This window comes from Somniosus microcephalus, chromosome 32 (assembly GCF_052327205.1).
Source record: "Somniosus microcephalus isolate GS21.2 chromosome 32, FLI_Smic_1.0, whole genome shotgun sequence".
NCBI classification, from domain to species: domain Eukaryota; kingdom Metazoa; phylum Chordata; class Chondrichthyes; order Squaliformes; family Somniosidae; genus Somniosus; species Somniosus microcephalus.
Window position 1 is genome coordinate 19,386,704 of NC_141018.1, and position 23,403 is coordinate 19,410,106.

General features: G+C 45.2%; 1 protein-coding gene across 1 annotated transcript in view; it reads left to right on the forward strand.

The window, feature by feature from the left end:
- The first annotated feature begins 512 nt into the window (after positions 1–512).
- LOC147097324 (semaphorin-7A-like) overlaps positions 513–23,403 on the forward strand; it is a 76,734-nt gene continuing 53,843 nt past the window's right edge. The window contains exons 1-2 of the mRNA XM_085972199.1: positions 513–638; positions 10,731–10,870. Coding sequence (XP_085828325.1) covers positions 554–638; positions 10,731–10,870 — 225 coding nt within the window. The 5' untranslated portion in view covers positions 513–553. The remainder of the gene's footprint in view (positions 639–10,730; positions 10,871–23,403) is intronic.

The window sequence follows — 23,403 nt, forward strand, 5'->3', positions numbered from 1 at the left end:
GATGCTGGAAATCCGAAATAACAACAGAAAATGCTGGAAAAACTCAGCAGGCCAGGCAACATCTGTGGAGAGAGAAATAGAGTCTACGTTTCAGGTCTAAACCCTTTGTCAAGACAAAGTTAACGTTTCAGGTCGAAAGGTTTCTCTCTTGGCAGATGCTGCCTGACCTGCTGAGTATCTCCAGCATTTGCTGTTTTTATTTCAGACCCGTCCTAGTTCCTGAGTCACAACGTGGTGTCCATAGTAGCCATGATGTGGAGATGCCGGTGTTGGACTGGGGTGGACAAATGTGAGCAGTCACACAACACCAGGTTATAGTCCAACAGCTTTATTTGAGATCACAAGCTTTCGGAGCTCCGAAAGCTTGTGATCTCAAATAAAGCTGTTGGACTATAACCTGGTGTTGTGTGACTTCTCACCTGAGTCACAACAGCCGCGGTGCAAATAAAATTTTAAAAAAAAACAACCGCAAGCACCGCCCCCGAGTGAGTGAGTGAGTATAGGCGCCGCCTCCCTGGTGCTCCGGCTCAGTCTCCAATCTCTCTCTCACACTATGGCTGCGCTCGGATTCTTGCTCTTGCTGTTGCCCAGCTGCATTGCGGCCAGGTCTTCACCCCGACTCAAACTGGACCTGAAAGGTGAGCTTGGGTCTGGGGCTGGGGGTCCTGGGGGGGGGGGGGGGGTTTAAGGTGGGACTGGGCAGCTCCGGCTGTCAGTGAGGAGCGATCCCTTGTTCCCAGAGCAGGCACAGGGTCGCCGCAGATTCTCAGACCTCGGTTTAGTATTTTGTACTTGTTATTTGTGGAGCGATGGGGCACCGAGCCTGGGGTCCGGGTCACCATTCAATCCCTGAATCCACATCTCTGATTATCTCTTCTATCTATCGGTCTCTATATCTATCGATTCCATCCATCTCTATATCTATCTATCGATCTATATCTATGTATCTATATACCAATCTATATATATCAATCTATCTTTATCTATATCTCTATCCGTAGATCAATATCGATCAATATCTCTATCGATATCTCTATTAATACATGTCTCTATATCTATCTCTATCAATCTCTATCTTTATCTCTATTAATCTCTATCAATCTATATCTGTCTGTATGATCTATATTTCTATCGATCTATATCTCTTAGAGATAGATTGATAGAGGTTGCTATGTATTGATCTATATTTCTATTGATCTATCTGTTTCTCTATTGACCTACATCTCTGTCTTTCTATTATCTATATATTTATCATCTCTCTATCTATATCTATCCATGTATATTGATCTATATTTCACTATCTATATCTAACTATTGATCTATTTCTCTATTGATCTATCTATCTCTCTATCTTAGTGTAGTTGCTAATGTTTTTGTAGCTCTCGATTTGCACACAGCAACGTCCCACAAACAGCAGTGAGATGATCGGATTTTAGTGGTGGTGTTTGAGGGGCGAATCTTGGCCGGGACACTGGGAGAACTCTTCTGTTCTGCTTGGAGTAACACCCTGGGATCTTTTACACAATCGATGCCTCTTGCTTAAATAGTTTTAAGTAAAACTGATATGCTTTGGACAAAGCACATTTACCACTGATGATCACATCCTGTGGCCGCGGAGGTGATCTGTTGTAATACCTTTTGCAATACATTTTGTATCTTTGAGTGTCAAAATAACAGGCACATCTCACAGCGTTAGCCATAGACATTTATGGTAAACTTATATCTTGAGCTTTTGCAACAGTTCCCAGATACTTCGTGCTTGCAGTTTGCAATCTTATTGCAACACAGCCATACTATTAGGTTATCAGGAAAGACAAAACAGGCTGGGGGTCTTTTCTCTGGAAAAGAGAAGGCTGAGAGGTGACCTGATAGAGATCTTTAAAATTATGAAGGAGTTTGATAGGGTCGACGTAGAGAAAATGCTTCCACATGTGGGGGAGTCCAAAACTAGTAAAAGTAACAAATTGCACTACAATAATGGTGTATGTCTAATATAGGTAAGTGACACTTGGAAATGGCATGTGAGACAAGGGTAAGGCCAGTGATCTCAGGTAACTGTCATAGTACCTGTTGGGTAACTCATTGTGATTACCTTAGACTCAGGTTTTCATTGCTTCACGATTCATTCATCCATCACTGGGAAGGGAATGTAAGAGTATCGGTATCACCACTGGCATATAAATTAAATCATGGTGACTCCCTAACCTGCTATATTCACCTCAATCAAACACAATCATGCAAGTCATAATGAAGAAATAAAATTGCATCAATTGGCATGGAGCTCATGGATGCAGTGGGTTTTTGTACTTGTCTATATAAGAACAATGGCAGTGTCGCTGAGGAGTCATTATACTGGAAGGTCCACACTGAGGGAAGGTCCGCACTGAGGGATATAACTATCAGGAAAGGCTGACCAGGCTGGGGCTCTTTCCTCTGGAAAAGAGAAGCCTTAGAGGTGACTTAATAGAGGTCTTTAAAATGATGAAGTGGTTTGAGAGGGTAGACATAGAGAAAATGTTTCCACTTGTGGGGATTCTAAAACTAGGGGCCAGAAATATACGTTAGCCTCTAATAAATCTAATAGGGAACTCAGGAGAAAGATCTTTACCCAGAGAGTAGTTAGAATGTGGAACTCGCTACCACAGGGAGTGGCTGAGGCGAATAGCACAGCTGCCTTTAAGGGGAAGCTCGATAAGCACATGAGGAAGAAGGACATGCTGATGGGGTGAGATGAAGTGGGGTGGGAGGTGGCTCGTGTGGAGCATAAACACCAGCACAAACCACTTGGACCGAATGGCCTGTTTCTGTACTGTACATACTAAGTAATTGTGTGTATAAAGGAACAATGTCATGGCCGGATGGTCAACTGCACGCACTGTAAACACCAACACAGCAGAGTACTGTCCAGGTTGCATATCTGCTTTTGTCAGGCAGGATCCTATAACATTTTATGTATATTGTAGTATTGGGCAGAAATAACTGGTAAGCTGAATAAAGACAGAAAATGCTGGAATTGTACAGCAGGCCAGGTCTGAACTGGTGAAGCAGATGGACAGTGTAACGTTTCGGATGCACATCATCGCAACTGAAAGCTAAAAGCAAAAAAAAAGAGAGAAAACAAGGGATGGAAGGGAAATAACAGACATCGTAATTAAGGATTGAAGTTCATGGGTCGAATGAGCTGCAAACTGCGTAATAGAAAACAGTTTTACAACTGTTGAGGAAGGATGTTCTTGCCATGGAAGGAGTTCAGTGAAGATTCACCAGACTGATACCTGGGATGGCAGGAATGGCGTATGAGCAGAGATTGGGTCGATTGGGCTTATACTCATTGGAGTCACACACCACCCTGACTTGGAAATATATCGGCCGATCCTTCATCGTCACTGGGTCAAAATCCTGGAACTCCCTCCCTAACAGCACTGTGGGAGTACCTTCACCACACGGACTGCAGCGGTTCAAGAAGGGGGCTCACCACCACCTTCTCAAGGGCAATTAAGAATGGGCAATAAATGCCGGCTTTGCCAGCGTCGCCCACATCCCATAAAAATGAATAATAAAAAAAAGAATGATAATAGTACCATTGTTTGATGGCAGTGCAAAATGCAATACAATCCTGGCTTATCTTGGGAACAATCGCAGATATAAATGCTTGTAAAAATTGTAAATTGCTATCTACAAGTTCACCTGGCTGATTTGACTGACTATTCTTCACATCAGCACTGAGCGCAGTCAGTGTTTGACAGTTTGATTTTACTTCACCAGAGAAAGCTATTACTGCGTGTCCAAGCAACATAATCAGTACATGACGGAGAGATGCCGCAATGCAGCATCAGCCACTGGGTTAAGATTTGTTTCAGATATCTAGAAAAATGTATCCATCCAGTTCTGCTCTCTCTATTTTCATTCAAATGCCCTTGAATGTCCGGTCGCTAAAGTATTATGTCTACATAATTTCAGTGTTAACTCTCAGTAAAAGGATCTCAAGGCCTTGGAGAGGGTGCAGAGGAAATTTACCAGGGATAAGAACATAAGAAATAGGAGCAGGAGTCGGCCATTCGGCCCCTTGAGCCTGCTCCGCCATTCAATAAGATCATGGCTGATCATCCACCTCAACTCCACTTTCCCGCCCGATCCCCATATCCCTTGATTCCCCTAGAGTCCAAAAATCTATCGATCTCTGTCTTGAATATACTTAAAGACTTAGCATCCACAGCCCTCTGGGGCAGAGAATTCCAAAGATTCACAACACTTTGTGTGAAGAAATTCCTCCTCATCTTGGTCTTAAATGGATGAGGGACTTCAGCTATGTGGAGAGACAAGAGAGGCTGGGATTGTTCTCTCTTCGAGCAGAGAATGGTAAGGGAAGATTTAATAGAGCTGTTCAAAATTATGAGGGGTTTTGATAGAGTAAATAAGGAGAAACTGTTTCCATTGGCAGGAGGGTTGGTAACCAGAGGACACAGATTTAAAATAATTGTTAAACGGACCAGAGGGGAGATGAGGAGAAATTATTTTACACAGCGAGTTGTTATGATCTGGAATGCGCTGCCTGGAAGCAGATTCAGTAGGATCTTTGAAAGGGAATTGGATAAATACTTGAAAAGGAAAGATTTGCAGGGCTGTGGGGAAAGAGCCAGGGGAGTGGGACGAATTGGATCGCTCTTTCAAAGAGCCGGCACAGCCACGATGGGCCGAATAATCTTCTGCGCAGTATAGCTCTATATTTAGTGTCGGGTAGAACAGGGGTTCTCGACCTTTTTGCTTCTGATTTCCCCTCCGCCGTGTTATAACAATTCCACGGACCCCCTGTAAGACAACATCTATATAAAAATGATTAAGTAATTATTAAAAATAAAAGTATTTGGATTCACCTACTGTCCAAGAAGAATGACCACTTGACCAGGGTAACAGAGAGTTTCAACCGTGCAGCCGTAACTGGAACGCAATCAAAATTGACTTCCCAGTCTTCAATTTTTTATAGATTAGGAACATGTTGAATATATTGCATTTTCAGGGTTTATTCGAATGACCTCTGTAAAATGGATATGATAACACCCGAACAAGAGACAAATGTTACAGTAAGCTCGCTAGATACACTGCAGGAAGCGTGCCCAACTTGTTACAATTTAACAAGTTTTATGTAATAATAATGGGAGCACATTCGTGTGGGAGTTTCTAACTCAATCCCAACCAGGGTCACTGGAACATTGCAGATTATGGCAACATTTTGTGTATTTTCTTTCATTCCCTGCCGAGAAAGTGTTGCCAATCCTTTCCCTCCTCCCAGTTCACGGAGGCATGATTTCCCCCCAGTCCCGGTTCGCTAATGCTGCTGCCCCAAGCTCCCGCCCGGTACTGCTGCTGGCTTCTGCTCCAGGATCGGCCTTTGCCAAGCCTTGAAGATGAGAATTCCTGAGCCTTGCACGTTGGAATTTCTGATCTGGCGTTGCACGAGAAAAACACTGGTGTTGTGTTCCTCCTATCTGCAGCGTGCAGAAGACTCTGATCGCTGAGCGAAGCAGCAGCTTCATCAGATAGGAGCTGGGAGTGTCAGTCAATGGCCAGTTGTGAATGCAGCAAGATAATTTTGACGAAGGGAGGTGAAGGTTCTGTGGAAATTTTCCCCAGTGGCCCTGCTTACTGTTCACTCTTAGTGCAGTGGTGGATGGCAAGTGCCATCACCTCTTAAAGGGGCACAGTATCGTTAGGGGGATAGATAGAGTTCTTTGCAGCCGAGAGCGAGAGTCCCGAAGGCTGTGTTGCCTGCCCAGTGCCAGGGTTAAGGACATCTCCTCTGGACTGGAGAGAAACTTGGAGTGGGAGGGGGAGGATCCAGTTGTCGTGGTCCATGTTGGTACCAACGACATAGATAGGACAAGGAAGGAGGTTCTGCTGAGGGAGTTTGAGCAGCTAGGGGCCAAATTAAAAAGCAGAACCACAAGCGTAATAATCTCTACCTGAGCCACGAGCGAATTTGGCTAGGACAAATAAAATTAGAGAGTTAAATGCGTGGCTCAAAGACTGGTGTGGGAGAAATGGGTTTTGCTTCCTGGGACACTGGCACCAGTACTGGAGCAGGAGGGAGCTGTTCCGTTGGGACGGGCTTCACTTGGCCACTGCTGGGACTAGAGTCCTGGCGGATCATATAACTAGGGCTGCAGAGAGGGCTTTAAACTAACTAGCGGGGGGGAGGTTCCTAGAGAGCAAATAATAAAAATGACAACAGAGAAGGTCATAGACTTAGGTAGCAGTGGGGAAATTGAAAACCAGAGCGTGTCAGGAAGGGGCAGAAGGTATGGAGTAAAAGGTAAAGTAATAAAAAGGGCAAAAGCAGGAACTAAGTGTCACAAAACATCTTTAAAAGTTCTCTATCTGAATGCACGTAGCATTCGTAACAAAATAGACGAGTTAATGGCACAAATAACTACATATGGGTATGATCTTGTGGCCATTACAGAAACATGGCTGCAGGGTGACAATGCCTGGGAATTAAACATACCAGGTTATTTAACAATCAGGAAGGACAGGCAGGAAGGAAGGGGAGGTGGGGTGGCTATGTTAATAAAGGAAGGAATCACTGTAATACAGAGAAATGATATTGGGTCAAAAGATCAGGATAATGAAACAGTTTGGGTGGAGGTAAGGAATAGTAAGGGGAAAAAAACACTAGTGGGCGTAGTCTATAGGCCTCCGAACAGTGGCAACTCTGTTGGACGGAGTATCAATCAGGAAATAGTTGAGGCTTGTAATAAGGGAACATCTATAATTATGGGGGATTTGAACTATCATATTAATTGGACAAATCAAATTGGGCAGGGCTGCCTTGAGGATGAGTTCATTGAGTGTATTAGGGATGGGTTTCTTGAGCAGTATGTAACTGAACCGACCAGGGGGCAAGCAACCTTAGATCTGGTCCTGTGTAACAAGACAGGATTAATTAAAAATGTCCTAGTAAAGGATCCCCTTGGAATGAGTGACCATAACATGGTTGAATTCCATATTCAATTAGAGGGTGAGAAGGTTAGATCTCAAACAAGCATGCTAAGCTTGAATAAAGGAGACTATGAAGGTATGAGAGCGGAATTGAGTAGAGTGGATTGGGAAAATAGATTAAAGGGTAAGACGATACATGATCAGTGGTGTACATTTAAGGAGTTATTTTACAACTTCCAAAAAATATATATTCCACTGAGAAGAAAAGGGTGTAAAAGAAAAGACAGCCATCCGTGGCTAAGTAAAGAAATTAAGGATAGTATTCGACTAAAAACAAGGGCATATAAGGTAGCCAAGTCTAGTGGGAGGATAGAGGATTGGGAAAACTTTAAAAGACAGCAAAAAATAACAAAAAGATTGATTAAGAAAGGGAAGAGAGATTATGAAAGTAAATTAGCAAAAAATATAAAAACAGATAGTAAGAGTTTTTATAGTTATATAAAAAGAAAAAGGGTGGCTAAAGTAAATGTTGGTCCCTTAGAGGATGAGATCGGGAAATTAATGGTGGGAAATATGGAGATGGCAAAAACACTGAATGAATATTTTGTATCAGTCTTTACAGTAGAAGGCACTAAGAATATCCCAACACTGGACAAACAGGGGGCTAAAGGGGGGGAGGAGCTAAACACGATCAAAATCACGAAGGAAGTGGTACTCGGTAAAATAATGGGACTCAAGGCGGATAAATCACCTGGACCTGATGGCTTACATCCTAGGGTCTTGAGGGAAGTGGCAGTAGGGATTGTGGATGCATTGGTAATAATTTTCCAAAACTCCCTGGACTCGGCAAAGGTCCCAGCAGACTGGAAAACTGCTAATCTAACACCCTTATTTAAAAAGGGCAGTAGACAGAAGGCTGGAAACTATAGACCGGTTAGCCTAACATCTGTGGTAGGTAAAATTTTGGAGTCCATTATTAAGGAGACAGTAACAGGACATTTGGATAATCATAATTTAATAGGACAAAGTCAGCATGGTTTTATGAAGGGGAAGTCATGTTTGACAAATTTGCTGGAGTTCTTTGAGGAAGTAACATATAGGGTGGATAAAGGGGAACCAGTGGACGTAGTGTATTTAGACTTCCAAAAGGCATTTGACAAGGTGCCACACAGAAGATTATTGCTTAAGATAAAAAATCACGGGATTGGGGGTAATATTCTGGCATGGATAGAGGATTGGCTATCTAACAGAAGGCAGAGAGTTGGGATAAATGGTTCATTCTCAGACTGGCAATCAGTAACTAGTGGTGTTCCGCAGGGGTCGGTGCTGGGTCCCCAACTCTTTACAATCTATATTAACGATTTGGAGGAGGGGACCGAGTGTAACATATCAAAGTTTGCAGATGATACTAAGATGGGAGGGAAAGTAGTGAGTGAGGAGGACATAAAAAACCTGCAAGGGGACATAGACAGGCTAAGTAAGTGGGCAGAGATTTGGCAGATGGAATACAATACTGGAAAGTGTGAGGTTATGCACTTTGGCAGGAAAAATCGTAGAGCAAGTTATTATCTTAATGGCAAGAAACTGGAAAGTACTGAAGTACAAAGGGATCTGGGGGTCCTGGTGCACGAAACTCAAAAGGTTAGTATGCAGGTGCAGCAAGTGATTAAGAAGGCCAATGGAATGTTGGCTTTCATTGCTAGGGGGATAGAATATAAAAATAGGGAGGTATTGCTTCAGTTGTACAAGGTATTGGTGAGACCGCACCTGGAATACTGCGTACAGTTTTGATGTCCATACTTAAGAAAGGACATACTTGCTCTCGAGTCAGTACAAAGAAGGTTCACTCGGTTAATCCCGGGGATGAGGGGATGGACATATGAGGAGAGGTTGAGTAGATTGGGACTCTACTCATTGGAGTTCAGAAGAATGAGAGGCGATCTTATTGAAACATATAAGATTGTGAAGGGGTTGGATCGGGTGGATGCGGGGAGGATGTTCCCGATGATGGGTGAAACTAGAACTAGGGGGCATAGTCTTAGAATAAGGGGCTGCTCTTTCAAAACTGAGATGAGGAGGAACTACTTCACTCAGAGGGTGGTAGGTCCATGGAATATGCTGCCCCAAAAAGCTGTAGAAGCTACATCATTACATAAATTTAAAACAGAAATAGACAGTTTCCTAGAAGTAAAGGGAATTAAGGGTTATGGGGAGCGGGCAGGAATTTGGACATGAGTCTAGGTTCGAATCGGTCATGGCCCTGTGGGTAGCGGAGCGGGCCCAGGGGCCGTGTAGCCTGATCCTGCTCCTATTTTGTGTGTCTAATTCTGTTAGATTCAGGAGATGGTTCTGTGATAGTGGATTGGCGGTTAGGATCAGATCAGCCATGATCTTATTGAATGGCGGAGCAGGCTCGAGGGGCCGATTGGCCTACTCCTGCTCCTATTTCTTATGTTCTTATGTAACCAATTAAAAACTGTAACTTGACCAAAATTAAAGGGAACTTAACAAATTAAATCAAAATCCAATTTTCCGGGGTGAGGATGCCCTCCAGTCGCGGAAGGCCTCGAGCGAGCCGGCGGACACCCCATGCTCCATCTCCAGGGACACCCGGGGCGCGAACATAGCCGCGGAAGAGAGGCGGGCAGTCAGGCTGCATGGCTCCCCTCGACCACCCGCTGCCCTGATCTCTTAATGGCCACCTTGGCCAGGCCCCAGGAGCAGTCCTACGAGGAGGTCTTCCGACTTGCCCGCGCCCCCCCACCCCCACCCCCGCACTGGGTGACCAAAGATCAGGAGCGTGGGACTGAAGTGCAACCAAGAATTGAGGAGCAGCCCCTTCAAATAGTGGACGAGGGGCTGCAACCCTGCTCTGTTGCTCAAGTGGTTTCACACTCACACAAACTTCGTTCGTTGTGCTCTCTAATGCAGCAAAACTATTGACATGAACCCCGGCGGGGTGGGGGGGGGGGGCGCAGACCCCCGGTTGAGAAGCCCCAAGGGAGAGGCAGGTATAACGGTTCACATTAAAAGTAGCTGAAGCAGAAGAAACTGCCATACAATTTCTTTTAGACTATTATGTGTGTAAAAGTCCTGCTCGCGATAATTTTGCCAAACTGAGTATGAGCTGAAAATGGGATTTTCGTCCCAACAGGAGGAGCTTCAGCCCCAAGGGTCCAGGAAATCATAAAATGCTGAATTGATATTGTTTCATGATAGCACACTGTCCTTTAATGTTACCTGAGATCAGCAAACTCAGCACACGCCAGGGAGTGATCCTATCACCTTGAATTGGCTACTTAAGTGCTGGATAAATAGACTAAACGATCCAGACGGCCATCGTCTATGTTTAAGTGTAAGTGAATATTCATAACCTGTTTTAGTTGTAGGAGTGCATAAGTTGAGGACAGTTGAGTAAATGCTGAGATTGTGTGCAATTCTCCCAACCAATCATTGCTGTGCACCTTGCCTTGTGGAAGCATCTCAATCAGGGCTTCTCCAAAGATGGTGAGCTGACCTACATTAGTGAGCTGGCTCCAGTCTCAGGCAGTCGCTCACCCACCACTTGCTATCCCAGTGGAGAAAATATAACGGCTGAGCACATACAGAGAATAATCTCATCCTCCTGTGCTTGCATATTGTGTTTACATAGTGTCACAGTCATGAGAAACTGGGTCATTTCAGTGAATCCTTGATTTCCATCACCGTGAATGCCATTTCTTTCAATTGTTCCTTTCCTTGTCTATTGTGCTCATCATTAATCAGTAAAGCCCTGCTCCTTTATATCTTTACAGATGAAATTGAAGGTCGAGTCAAATTTGACCCAATTGAAGTCTACACGACCACTCTTCGTGATGGAAACACCGTTTATGTTGGTGGAAAAGCAATTCTTTATCAGATAAACTTTGAAGAATCTCCTAGATCAGTAGTAAAGGTACGGTAGAATCAACCTGCTCCTGGTGTGTTATTAGGTTGCAGCATCTTGACCAGTATTCGTTACTTGTTGAATTACGGATGGACCATAGACAATCTGTGGAGGCTCGTGCATTTTCCAGGCCTGTTTTGTCACATCGAGTGTGGCAACTACCCAGGGACATTTGTTTTGTTATCCGCTGTTCTTGCTTGCACATATTAAGGCCCATTTCTAGGATTGTGCTGCATGCCCAAGAGACTCGGTTTGCATTGGGGAAGGGAATTAAAGATGGATGAGAACTTGGCTCAGATTTATTTAGGAAATTCACAAATGTAGAATTAACAAATTGGTCTGCCCGTCCAGTGACTCAGTGGGAAAATGCACAGCAAGGGCCGGTACTGAGCCACACCAGTCACGCCTATGCTGCATTAGTTGACCTCAGTCACTATTGCATTTGTGTAGCATCTTTAATGTAAAGAAATCCCAACGTGCGTTACACATAGACTTCTGGAAAATGGACACCAAACCAAGTAAGAGCTTAGGAAGGCTGACCAGAAGCTTGATCAAAGAGATGGGTTTTGTGGAGGCTTTGTAGAGGAGAGAGAAGTGAGGAGGCAAAGAGTTTTTGGGAGGGAGTTTCAGAGATTAGGACTGATAAAATGATGGTGTTTTACACAATGTAGAATAAAACAATATTGCTAAACAGTTACACAATTTTAGAAACATAGAAACATAGAAGATAGGAGCAGGAGTAGGCCATTCGGCCCCTCGAGCCTGCTCCGCCATTTAATGAGATCATGGCTGATCATCCAAATTCAGTACCCTATCCCTGCTTTCTCCCCATATCCCTTGATCCCTTTAGCCTTAAGTTGACTTTAAGCAATGAAGGAAGAGTTTAAGCAAATCAGTAAGGAAATGGTCCTTGAGAAACTTCAGTTGAAGGTAAATGGAATATCTTTGAGGAGACACTACTGAGCATGCACGATAATACTCAGCAGGGACCAACAAGCACACATTAAAGAAACGTGCCCCTAAAATAATTAATTTAGAAAGAATGAAGTGAAATATGTTAAAAACAAACTCTACAAATATGTAGGGAGATAGGTGAGGAAAACCAATGGGAAGAATGTAGGAACTTCCTAATGTACATGGTTTAGAGAGGAACCATGAGACTGATCCCTAGTGTCACTGAACTCTGAGGAACGGTTAGAAAAACTTGGACTCTCAAGCCTTGAAAGGAAGTGATTGAGAGGGGACCTCATCGAGGGACATCAGATACTAAGTGGAACAGAGAAGGTGAATCCTGAGCACTATTTCAAGTTAAAGCATGACTGCAGGACAAGCGCTGCAGGTACAAATGGGCAAAAGGCAAGTTCAGGATTAATGTTAGAAAGCAGTTCTTCACCAAAGAGTGATCAATAACCGGAATAACCATATGGGTAGGGTATGAAGGAGGCAAACATTCTGGAGTCATTCCAGAGGCAGTTAGACGCTCCGATGGGGAGATCCTCTGGAAGGATGAGCTGGAAAGGTTGGACGGCCTCCCTCATCCGTATATTTTTTTAAGATCTCAATGTCTCTGGCATTAGGAGGGCAGAAAAATCAGCCAGGCTTGCTACTTCTGTTCATCATTCAGTGATCCCAGTTGGGTGCTGTGAGACACAATGACCTTTACCAGGGTCCGCCTACCATCGGTGCCCCAGAATCAACCATGGGGGAAGTATGAAACTGAACACGGAGTTCACTTCTCCTTTCGTGCTTCTGTTTTGGAATGAAACAGCTTGCTTCACCCTTGGGAAATGCCTTGTCTCAGTCACAAGACTGGGAATGGCTGGTGTCACTCTGGTGGAATCTACGGGGGAGACCCCAAAAATTAATAAATAGCATTCTTCATTTTCAGTTTGATTCTTTTAGATCTCATAGGAAAGCATCGGCATTTTTCTACATAAAAAAAGATCTAGGTAAAAATCAGGGAAATATTTCATCTCACGGACAGGACAGCAAGGGACTCTAAGATTGCGCCTGTTGTTTTGAGCCATGTCACCGGACAGTGAAACCACGTGATTGATTATCAAGGGAGAATCAGACGCAAGCGCTCTGCGTCTCCAGCTCTGTACTCCATTCCCCAAACCCAGCACAGATCAGGAATCAAACTCGGGCCCTTCCTGGTCCGCGGGGCTCAGTGCCAACTGCACGAACTCGTATTTATGTTGTGTGTCCCGGACGTCAAGGAAATGTCACGGGACGCTTAACGTGAAGCTGCGACATGCTTCATTATGCATCACTGGCTATTATTATGTGTGGTTGCCAGCAACATTTTGAATTGCATTCAGTTCAAAGTCAGTGGGGTTGAATTTCGCTTTGGGCGGCGGTAAAAAGAGACACTGGGGGAAAAATTCATTATCGCCCCATTTGGGGCGCCGTTATCGGCCGTGCGCAAAGTTCAGCGCCCGGCGCTAATTATCGCCTCTGACAGCAAACTTGGCTTTGATCGCCCCTGGAGGTGATTGGAGCGCTAAATCAGGCGCTTCACACCTGTCTTAAGGCGCAAACGCCGAGGAGTGAGGCACTACCTCAGAGTGCTGGCGAAGCAAGGAAGGGCAAATCAAAATAAACCTGCAAAGTGCTGCTCAGTACTCAAAACTCCTTCACACAGCGTTGAATCTCTCCAGAAGTCTCTCTCTCTCTCTCTCTCTCTCTCTCTCTCTCTCAGACTGCGTGGTGCAAAAATGTCACCGACAAAAAAAGGCAGGAAGCGGTCGTCTTTAAATAGTGCTCCCCTAGTCCCTTTCTGACAGCATAACGCTCCCCTCAACCTGTCGTTGCTAGCGGCAGGCGGTAAGGCAGGAGGCGCCACTCAATATCTGGTCCTGGGCGCTAACCGGGCGTTGCGCACTCGACTGACGTCACGATCTGCCGGTGCAGGAGATTGTGGCGGTAGTGTTTAGCGCCGCCGCAAAATCTCCAGTTAATTTCACGAGCGGCACAAACATCGCCGTGCCCGGCCTCTAGTTGCTTTGCGCCCCAATTGGCGCCCTCTTAAGGCGCTAACGGGAGGCGCAAACAACTGAATTTTTCCCCCCAATATCTCATCGGCCACCTGTTTTACTGCAACAGAGCTGAATATTGGGTGGGTCGTCTAACAGGCGACCAACGCAATACCACCCGTCTTGCACGGCAAGACAGAATTCTACCCCAATAACTCTGTTTAAAAAGCTGGACTTACTAAACGTTACTGTGGACTTGGAAAAATATACCCTAAAGTGATTAAATCCAGGCTGAAAACATTTGCCAGCCCATTAGTATTGAATTGTGTTCACTTCTGTTAACTAGGCCCAGGTAGCTAATATTACCATCTGCCCCACTCCCTGCCACAAAACCCTAGCAGAAACTAAAACAGAACTACAAAGCGAAAAGCTCATCTCAAATTTTTGTCTTTGCTAGAATAAACTAAAATAGCACATTGCGACAGAAACAGAAACAATCCCCTTTACTTCCCAGCATTTAAAAACAGCTAGGTTCAAAACAGAAGTTTTGATAACATTCAAAATGTAAGATAGGGAATTGTTGGTGCGCAATGGGCAATGCTATGAGTTTGGAAATCAGTTCAGATAAAGTTATTTTGACGGCTGATATGGCTTGTTTGAAATGTTAATGCGTGCCATTTGACAGGCTGAATTGTAGTTTCTAATAGTGATCAGGGTGAAAGCCAGCCTTGGGAGATGTACAAACTTAAGTTGGCAATTTCAAGCTATTATCAAAATGAGTAACAGTTTTCATTGCTTAACTATTGTAGATAAATTGGTTGACCTTCAAAGGAAAAGATATCTTTATAATCCAGGGATCTCTATGGGGTTTTATTTGACTGGCCTTCATGAAGAGTGCAGTATAAGAAATTCATGATAAGAACATAACAAATAGGAGCAGGAGTCGGCCATGGGCCCTTCGAGCCTGCTCCGATATTCAATAAGATCGTGGCTGATCTTCTACCTCATCTCCACTTTCCCGTCAAATCCCCATATCCCTTGATTCTCTTAATATCCAAAAATCTATCGCTCTCTCTTGAATATACTCAATGACTGAGCCTCCACAGCCCTCTGGGGTAGAGAATTCCAAAGATTCACCACCCTCTGAGTGAAGAAATTTCTCCTCATCTCAGTCCTAAATGGCCGACCCCTTATTCTGAGACTGTGACCCCTGGTTCTAGACTCCCCAGCCACTCCCTGCATCTACCCTATCAAGCCCTGTAAGAATTTTGTATGCTTCAACGGGATCACCTCTCATTCTTCTAAACTCTAGAGAATATAGGCCTAGTCTACTCAATCTCTCCTCATAGGGCAATCCCCCCCCATCCCAGAAATCAGTCTGGTGAACCTTTGTTGCAGTCCCTCTATGGCAAGTATATCCTTCCTTAGGTAAGGAAATTCCTTAGGTCAAACCACCTATGCAAAATCATCATTAGGGACTGTGTTATTACTAATTTGTGGAGTAAAGCTTCAATAATTTTGGTGTTTTCTTTGCTTTAAATAGTCAAGTGGGTTTATATTATGCATATTGGTCATTGTATTAGTAAGCCATTAGTTTTGATATAATCTTCTATCTGGAAACACACTTGGAACAAGCAGATTAGGTTGTATATATCATCTAGTGATCTGTTTTGTTTTGTTTGAGGTGATGGAGGAATGTAATTTTTGGGGATTTTCTGACCATTTTTCATTAGATGGAATTTTTAAAAAAAGTTACATATAATGGTGGTTGTTTAAAGATAAATGTATTTGCACGAGTTTAAAAACAAAGGCACTGAGAGGAAAGGGGATTAATATTCTAATTTTACCCAAAGCCTGTAAACAATAAACAATTCCTTAGCTCACAACGCACATTGTGTTGGGAAGTCTCTGGTCCTGGGTGCTTAGTTGAGGTTTGCCTGGCAAACCTTCCTTTCTGGCTGTGGGCATGGGGAGATAAAAAAAAAGATAGACAATATCACAGGCAGTCAGCCACGTTTTTAAAATAGAAAATCACAGGAGCAGGTTTAGGCCAGGATCCGAAGTTTTGCATGCAGTAAAGTCAAGTCTAGTGACACACTGATGTGGGGAAGTGTAAGACATTCTTAATTTTGTATCATTACATGAAGACAAATTGTACTGATTGAATTAAGTGAGTCCGATCTTAAACTCTTTGGCCTAGAAATTCACTAGCCTTAGCGCCGCTTTTGAGGCGCTAGAGGGACTAGCGCCAGAGTTATGGCCAGTTGAAAAATTCCCTGGGGCCCTAAAGCGGCGTTGCACCGGTAGCGCTGCGCCGGCACCGATGACGTCATCGGTGTGCGCAGCGTCCCGGTTGCCATGCCGACGGGCCCCAGCGCCGAAATTCAGTTGCGGCCGCCTCGCCCGTGGCAGCCGCAACTAAGACTCTGGCAACAGAGTCCAACATGTGTTTGCGCCGGCGCATTAAAGGCCCCGCGGCGGCCGGCCGCTTTCCCGCCGGCCGCCTGCCCGCAGCTCCCTCCCCGGACTTCTCCCCCCCCCCCCCCCGGAACAGATGCAAGCCCGGCACTTGTCCGAGGTGCCGGGCTCATTTTTAAACAGATTTGCGCGGGCCGCGGCCGGGTGCAGGCAGCTCCTCCTTAACGGAAGGAGGAGGCCTGCACTTCCCCAGCCTGCCGCACCGCATCGGGTGCCGCAGCGCTGGAATTGCGGCGCTAAACGGCAGTTAGCGCCCTTTTCCAGGCGCTAAGACCCTTCAGTAGCGCCGGCAGCCGTTTGGGCGCGGCGCTACTGAATTTTTGCCGCGCGCAGGGGGACTTAGCGCCGGCACTAACTTCCGGCGCTAAAGCCCTGGCTAAGCCAAAACCCAATTTCTAGGCCTTTGTCTGTATGTGCACTTGCTGTGAAATGAAGCAGCTTAACGATTCAGTCAAATTCACTTTGACAACACCCTGTGAAGTGCTTTGGGATATTTCATAAGAACATAAGAACATAAGAAATAGGAGCAGGAGTAGGCCAATCGGCCCCTCGAGCCTGCTCCACCATTCAATAAGATCATGGCTGATCTGATCCTAACCTCAAATCTACTATCACTCTACATCCCTCCCGAACCCATGTGATCTCCTGGGAGAGGTGAAAAACCAGATAAAAAACCCAATGGGCAATTTGGGAGAAAAAAATCTGGGAAATTCCTCTCCGACCCATCTAGGCGATCGAAACTCGTCCAGGAGGTCACTGTCCCTATATTTTCTACAGTACTTACCTTCTGTAAAAGGTGATCTCCACCCCAGCCAGGAACAGGAATAGAACCATCTCCTGAAATCTAACACATAATTAGAACACAAGAAGTAGGAGCAGAACCAGGCTACACGGCCCCTGGGCCCGCTCCCTTACCCACAGGGCCATGACCGTTCCGAACATAGACTCATGTCCAATTTCCTGCCCGCTCCCCGTAACCCCTAATTCCCTTTACTTCTAAGAAACTGTCTATTTCTATTTTAAATTTATTTAATGATGTAGCTTCCACAGCTTTCTGGGGCAGTAAATTCCACAGACATACTACCCTCTGAGTGAAGAATTTTCTCCTCATCTCAGTTTTGAAAGAGCAGCCCCTTATTCTAAGATTGTGCCCCCTAGTTCTAGTTTCACCCATCATTGGGAACATCCTCACCACATCCACCCGATCAAGCCCCTTCACAATCTTATATGTTTCAATAAGATCGCCTCTCATTCTTCTGAACTCCAATGAGTAGAGTCCCAATCTACACAACCTCTCCTCATATGTCCACCCCTCATCCCCAGGATTAACCGAGTGAACCTTCTTTGTACTCGAGAGCAAGTATGTCTTTTCTTAAGTATGGAGACCAAAACTGTATGCAGTATTCCAGGTGCGGTCTCACCAATACCTTGTACAACTGCAACAATACCTCCCTGTTTTTATATTCTATCCCCCTAGCAATAAAAGCCAACATTCCATTGGCCTTCTTGATCACTTGCTGCACCTGCATACTAACTTTTTGAGTTTCGTGCACCAGGACCCCCAGATCCCTTTGTACTACAGAACTTTCCAGTTTCTTGCCATTAAGATAATAACTTGCTCTATGATTTTTCCTGCCAAAGTGCATAACCTCACATTTTCCAGTATTGTATTCCATCTGCCAAATCTCTGCCCACTTACTTAGCCTGTCTATGTCCCTTTGCAGGTTTTTTATGTCCTCCTCACTCACTACTTTCCTTCCCATCTTTGTATCATCTGCAAACTTTGATATGTTACACTCGGTCCCCTCCTCCAAATCATTAATATAGATTATAAAGAGTTGGGGACCCAGCACTGACCCCTGCGGAACACCACTAGTTACTGATTGCCAGTTTGAGAATGAACCATTTATCCCAACTCTCTGCTTTCTGTTAGATAGCCAACCCTCCACCCATGCCAGAATATTACCCCCAGTCCCATGATTTTTTATCTTGAGCAATAATCTTTTGTGTGGCACCTTGTCAAATGCCTTTTGGAAGTCTAAATACACTACGTCCACTGGTTCCCCTTTATCCACCCTGTATGTTACTTCCTCAAAGAACTCAAGCAAATTTGTCAAACATGACTTCCCTTTCATAAAACCATGCTGACTTTGTCCTATTAAATTATGTTTATCCAAATATCCCGTTACTGTCTCCTTAATAATGGACTCTAAAATTTTACTAACCACAGATGTTAGGCTAACAGGTCTATAGTTTCCAGCCTTCTGCCTACTACCCTTTTTAAATAAGGGTGTTACATTAGCAGTTTTCCAATCTGCCGGGACCTTTGCTGAGTCCAGGGAGTTTTGGAAAATTATTACCAATGCATCCACAATCCCTACCACCACTTCCCTCAAGACCCTAGGATGTAAGCCATCAGGTCATGGGGATTTATCCGCCTTGAGTCCCATTATTTTACCAAGTACCACTTCCTTAGTGATTTTAATCGTATTTAGCTCCTCCCCCCCTAGAGCCCCCTGTTTGTCCAGTGTTGGGATATTCTTAGTGTCCTCTACCGTAAAGACTGATACAAAATAATTGTTCAGCGTTTTTGCCATCTCCATGTTTCCCACCATTAATTTCCCGGTCTCATCCTCTAAGGGACCAACATTTACTTTAGCCACTCTTTTTCTTTTTATATCACTATAGAAACTTTTGCTATCTGTTTTTATATTTTTTGCTAATTTACTTTCATAATCTATCTTCCCTTTCTTAATCAATCTTTTAGTTATTTTTTGCTGTCTTTTAAAGACTTCCCAATCTTCTATCCTCCCACTAGATTTGGCTACCTTATATGCCCTTGTTTTTAGTCGGATACTATCCTTAATTACTTTACTTAGCCACGGATGACTATCTTTTCTTTTACACCCTTTTTTCCTCAGTGGAATATATTTTTTTTGGAAGTTGTAAAATAACTCCTTAAATGTACACCACTGATCATGTACCGTCTTACCCTTTAATCTATTTTCCCAGTCCACTCTAATCAATTCCGCTCTCATACCTTCATAGTCTCCTTTATTCAAGCTCAGCACGCTTGTTTGAGATCCAACCTTCTCACCCTCTAATTGAATATGGAATTCAACCATGTTATGGTCACTCATTCCAAGGGGATCCTTTACTAGGACATTTTTAATTAATCCTGTCTCATTACACAGGACCAAATCTAATGTTGCTTGCCCCCTGGTCGGTTCAGTTACATACTGCTCAAGAAACCCATCCCTAATACACTCAATGAACTCATCCTCAAGGCTGCCCTGCCCAATTTGATTTGTCCAGTTAATATGATAGTTAAAATCCCCCATAATTATAGCTGTTCCCTTATTACAAGCCTCAACTATTTCCTGATTAATACTCTGTCCAACAGAGTTGCAACTGTTTGGAGGCTTATAGACTACGCCCACTAGTGTTTTTTTCCCCTTACTATTCTGTATCTCCACCCAAACTGTTTCACTATCCTGATCCTTTGACCCAATATCATTTCTCTGTATTACAGTGATTCCTTCCTTTATTAACATAGCCACCCCACCTCCCCTTCCTTCCTGCCTGTCCTTCCTGATTGTTAAATAACCTGGTATACTTAATCCCCAGTCATGGTCACCCTGCAGCCATGTTTCTGTAATGGCCACAAGATCATACCCATATGTAGTTATTTGTGCCGTTAACTCGTCCATTTTGTTACGAACGCTATGTGCATTCAGATAAAGAACTTTCAAATATGTTTTGTGACACTTAGGCCTAGAAATTGAGTTGACGCCGCGCCAGGGCTTTAGCGCCGGAAATTTAGCGCCGGCGCTAATTCCCTTGCGCGCGCCAAAAATTCAGTAGCGCCGCGCCCAGACGGCTGCCGGCGCTACTGGCGGGCGTGAGCGCCTCCCAATGGGTGCTGAGTGGCGAATTGCGGCGCTAATCCGGCGCTGCGGCACCCGATGCGGTGCAGCAGGCTGGGGAAGTGCAGGCCTCCTCCTTCAGTTAAGGAGGAGCTGCCTGCACCCGCCCGCTGTCCGTTCAAATATTGAAAAAATGAGCCCGGCACCTCGGACAAGTGCCGGGCTTGCAGGCCAGACGCATCTGTTCCGCGGGGGGGGGGTGGAGGAGTCCGGGGAGGGAGGTGCGGGCAGGCAGCCGACGGGAAAGCGTCCGGCCGCCGCGCGACCTTAATGCGCCGGCGCTAACTCAGGGAAGACTCGGTTGCCAGAGTCTTAGTTGCGGCTGCCACGGGCGAGGCGGCCGCAACTGAATTTCGGCGCTGGGGCCCGTCGTCATGGCAACCGGGACGCTGCGCACACCGATGATGTCATCGGTGCCGGCGCAGCGCTACCGGCTTAACGCCGACGGAAGGGCCCCACTCAATTTCCCAACTGGCCATAACTCCGGCGCTAGGCCCTCTAGCGCCTCAAATGCGGCGCTAAGGCTACTCAATTTCTAGGCCTTAGTTCCTGCTTTTTCCCCTTTTACTACTTTACCTTTTACTCTATACCTTCTGTCCCTTCCTGACACGCTCTGTTTTTTAATTCCCCCACTGCTACCTAAGTCTATGACCTTCTCCATAGTCATTTTTATTATTTGCTCTCGAGAAACCTACCCCCCCACTAATTAGTTTAAAGCCCTCTCTACAGCCCTAGTTATATGATTCGCCAGGATTCTAGTCCCAGCACTGGCCAAGTGAAGTCCGTCCCAACGGAACAGCTCCCTCTTGTCCCAGTACTGGTGCCAGTGTCCCAAGAAGCAAAACCCGTTTTTCCCACACCAGTCTTGGAGCCACGCATTTAACTCTCTAATTTTATTTATCCTAGCCAAATTCGCTCGTGGCTCAGGTAATAATCCAGAGATTATTACCCTTGAGGTTCTGTTTTTTAATTTGACCCCTAGCTGTTCATACTCCTTTAACAGAACCTTCTTCGTTGTCCTATCTACGTCTTTTGTACCAACATGGACCACGACAACTGGATCCTCCCCCTCCCACTCCAAGTTTCTTTCCAGCCCAGAAGAGATGTCCTTAACCCTGGCACCGGGCAGACAACACAGATTTTGGGACTCCCGCTCTCGACTGCAGAGAACCCTATCTATCCCCCTAATGATACTATCCCCTACCACTACAACATTTCTTTTTACTCCCCCCCCCCCACTTGAGTGGCCCCTGTTCCACGGTGCTGTGGCCAGGTTGCTCATCCTCCCTGCAGTCCCCGCTCCCGCCCTCACAAGGAGAAAGAATCTCAAAACTGTTTGACAAGAGCAAGGGCTGCGGCTCCTTCAACACTACCACCTGGATCCCTGTACCTGCCTCACTCATAGTCACACCGTCCTGTCCCTGACCACGGACTACATCTGAATTAATTAATTTCATAGGTGTGACTACCTCCTGAAACATAGAGTCCAGGAACTTCTCCCCCTCCCTGATGTGTCGCAGTGTCTGAAGCTCGGTCTCAAGCACCTCAATACGGAGCTGGAGTTCCTCTAGCAGCAAACACTTGTCGCAGATGTAATCACCGTGAGCCTCAATGGGGTCCACCGGCTCCCACATCTCGCAACAGTAACACATCACCTGCTCCATTCTACATAATTAATTAAATTTCTTATTATTAGTTATGAAGACCCTGCCCGGATATAGATGATAATATCACACCACTATTCAATAGGACTTACCAACTTAAAGGTATAAAAGAGAAGGAAGAAAACCTACCAACCAGCTGATCACCAACCTCCTCTTTGAATACTGTCTGTGGGGCCTGTTTGGTTGACTTGTCTCGCTGCTCCGCTTCCGCAGTGCTGTCTAAGCCTGGGAGTGGGGAACAAAACAGAGCAAAAACACCCCCTCACCTCCCACTTGCCCAAACTCTGCTTACGCTCAATGCACAGAACTCTGTGCAGCCGCACTAGTCCCGCCCCTTTTATACCCGGATTCTACTTCCGGTTTAAACTCCCCAGCAGTTTAATTTACACTTAGAAAATTAAACTCATTTCAAATAATTAACTTTTTAACACACTAAAATTCACAAAATACACTTAAATGACTTTTCTCCCACTTACCACACTCTCTCTCAACTCAAATTCCACGTTAAAGGCAATATATAAATGCAAGGTTGTTGTACCTGGCCTCGATTTGCCAGGTGTTTTTTCAACAACAACTTGCATTTATATAGCGCCTTTATTGTAGTAAAATGTCCCACGGTATTTTTCTCGGTCTGCCTTCAAGAAGATTGGAGAGTCCTGTGGAGGTATGTGCAAAAGTCTGGTTCAGATCGCATGGGGATATTATTGTTATGGGTTAAGCTACTTTTAGTTAGATATTGAGCAGCAGGCTTCTTCGGCCGTGCCTCCCAAACCCGCAACCTCTACCACCTAGAATGACAAGGGCAGCAGGCGCATGGGAACACCACCACCTCCAAGTTCCCCTCCAAGTCACACCCCATCCTGACTTGGAAATATATCGGCCGATCCTTCATCGTCGCTGGGTCAAAATCCTGGAACTCCCTCCCTAACAGCACTGTGGGAGTACCTGCACCACACGGACTGCAGCGGTTCAAGAAGGCGGCTCACCACCACCTTCTCAAGGGCAATTAGGGATGGGCAATAAATGCTGGCCTTGCCAGCGACGCCCACATCCCATGAACGAATAAAAAAAGTATGGGCGACACCTCTCTCTTATGGGAGAATATCTAAAGCAAGACCTAAATTTATAACAATGGGCATCCCATATATTCTCCTGTACACAATGTACCATAATCCAGGATTCATTGTTAAACCTGAGCTGCATTCACAGAATCACAGAAACCCCACAGTGCAGATAGAGGCCATTTCGGCCCATCGAGCCTGCACCGACACATATCCCACCCGATCCCCGTAACCCCACGTATTTAATCCCCCTAACACTAAGGGTCAATTTATCATAGCCAATCAACCTAACCCGCACATCTTTGGACTGTGGGAGGAAACCGGAGCACCCGGAGAAAACCCACGCAAACACGGGGAGAATGTGCAAACTCCACACAGACAGTCACCTGAGGCTGGATTCGAACCCGGGTCCCTGGCGCTGTGAGGCAACAGTGCTAA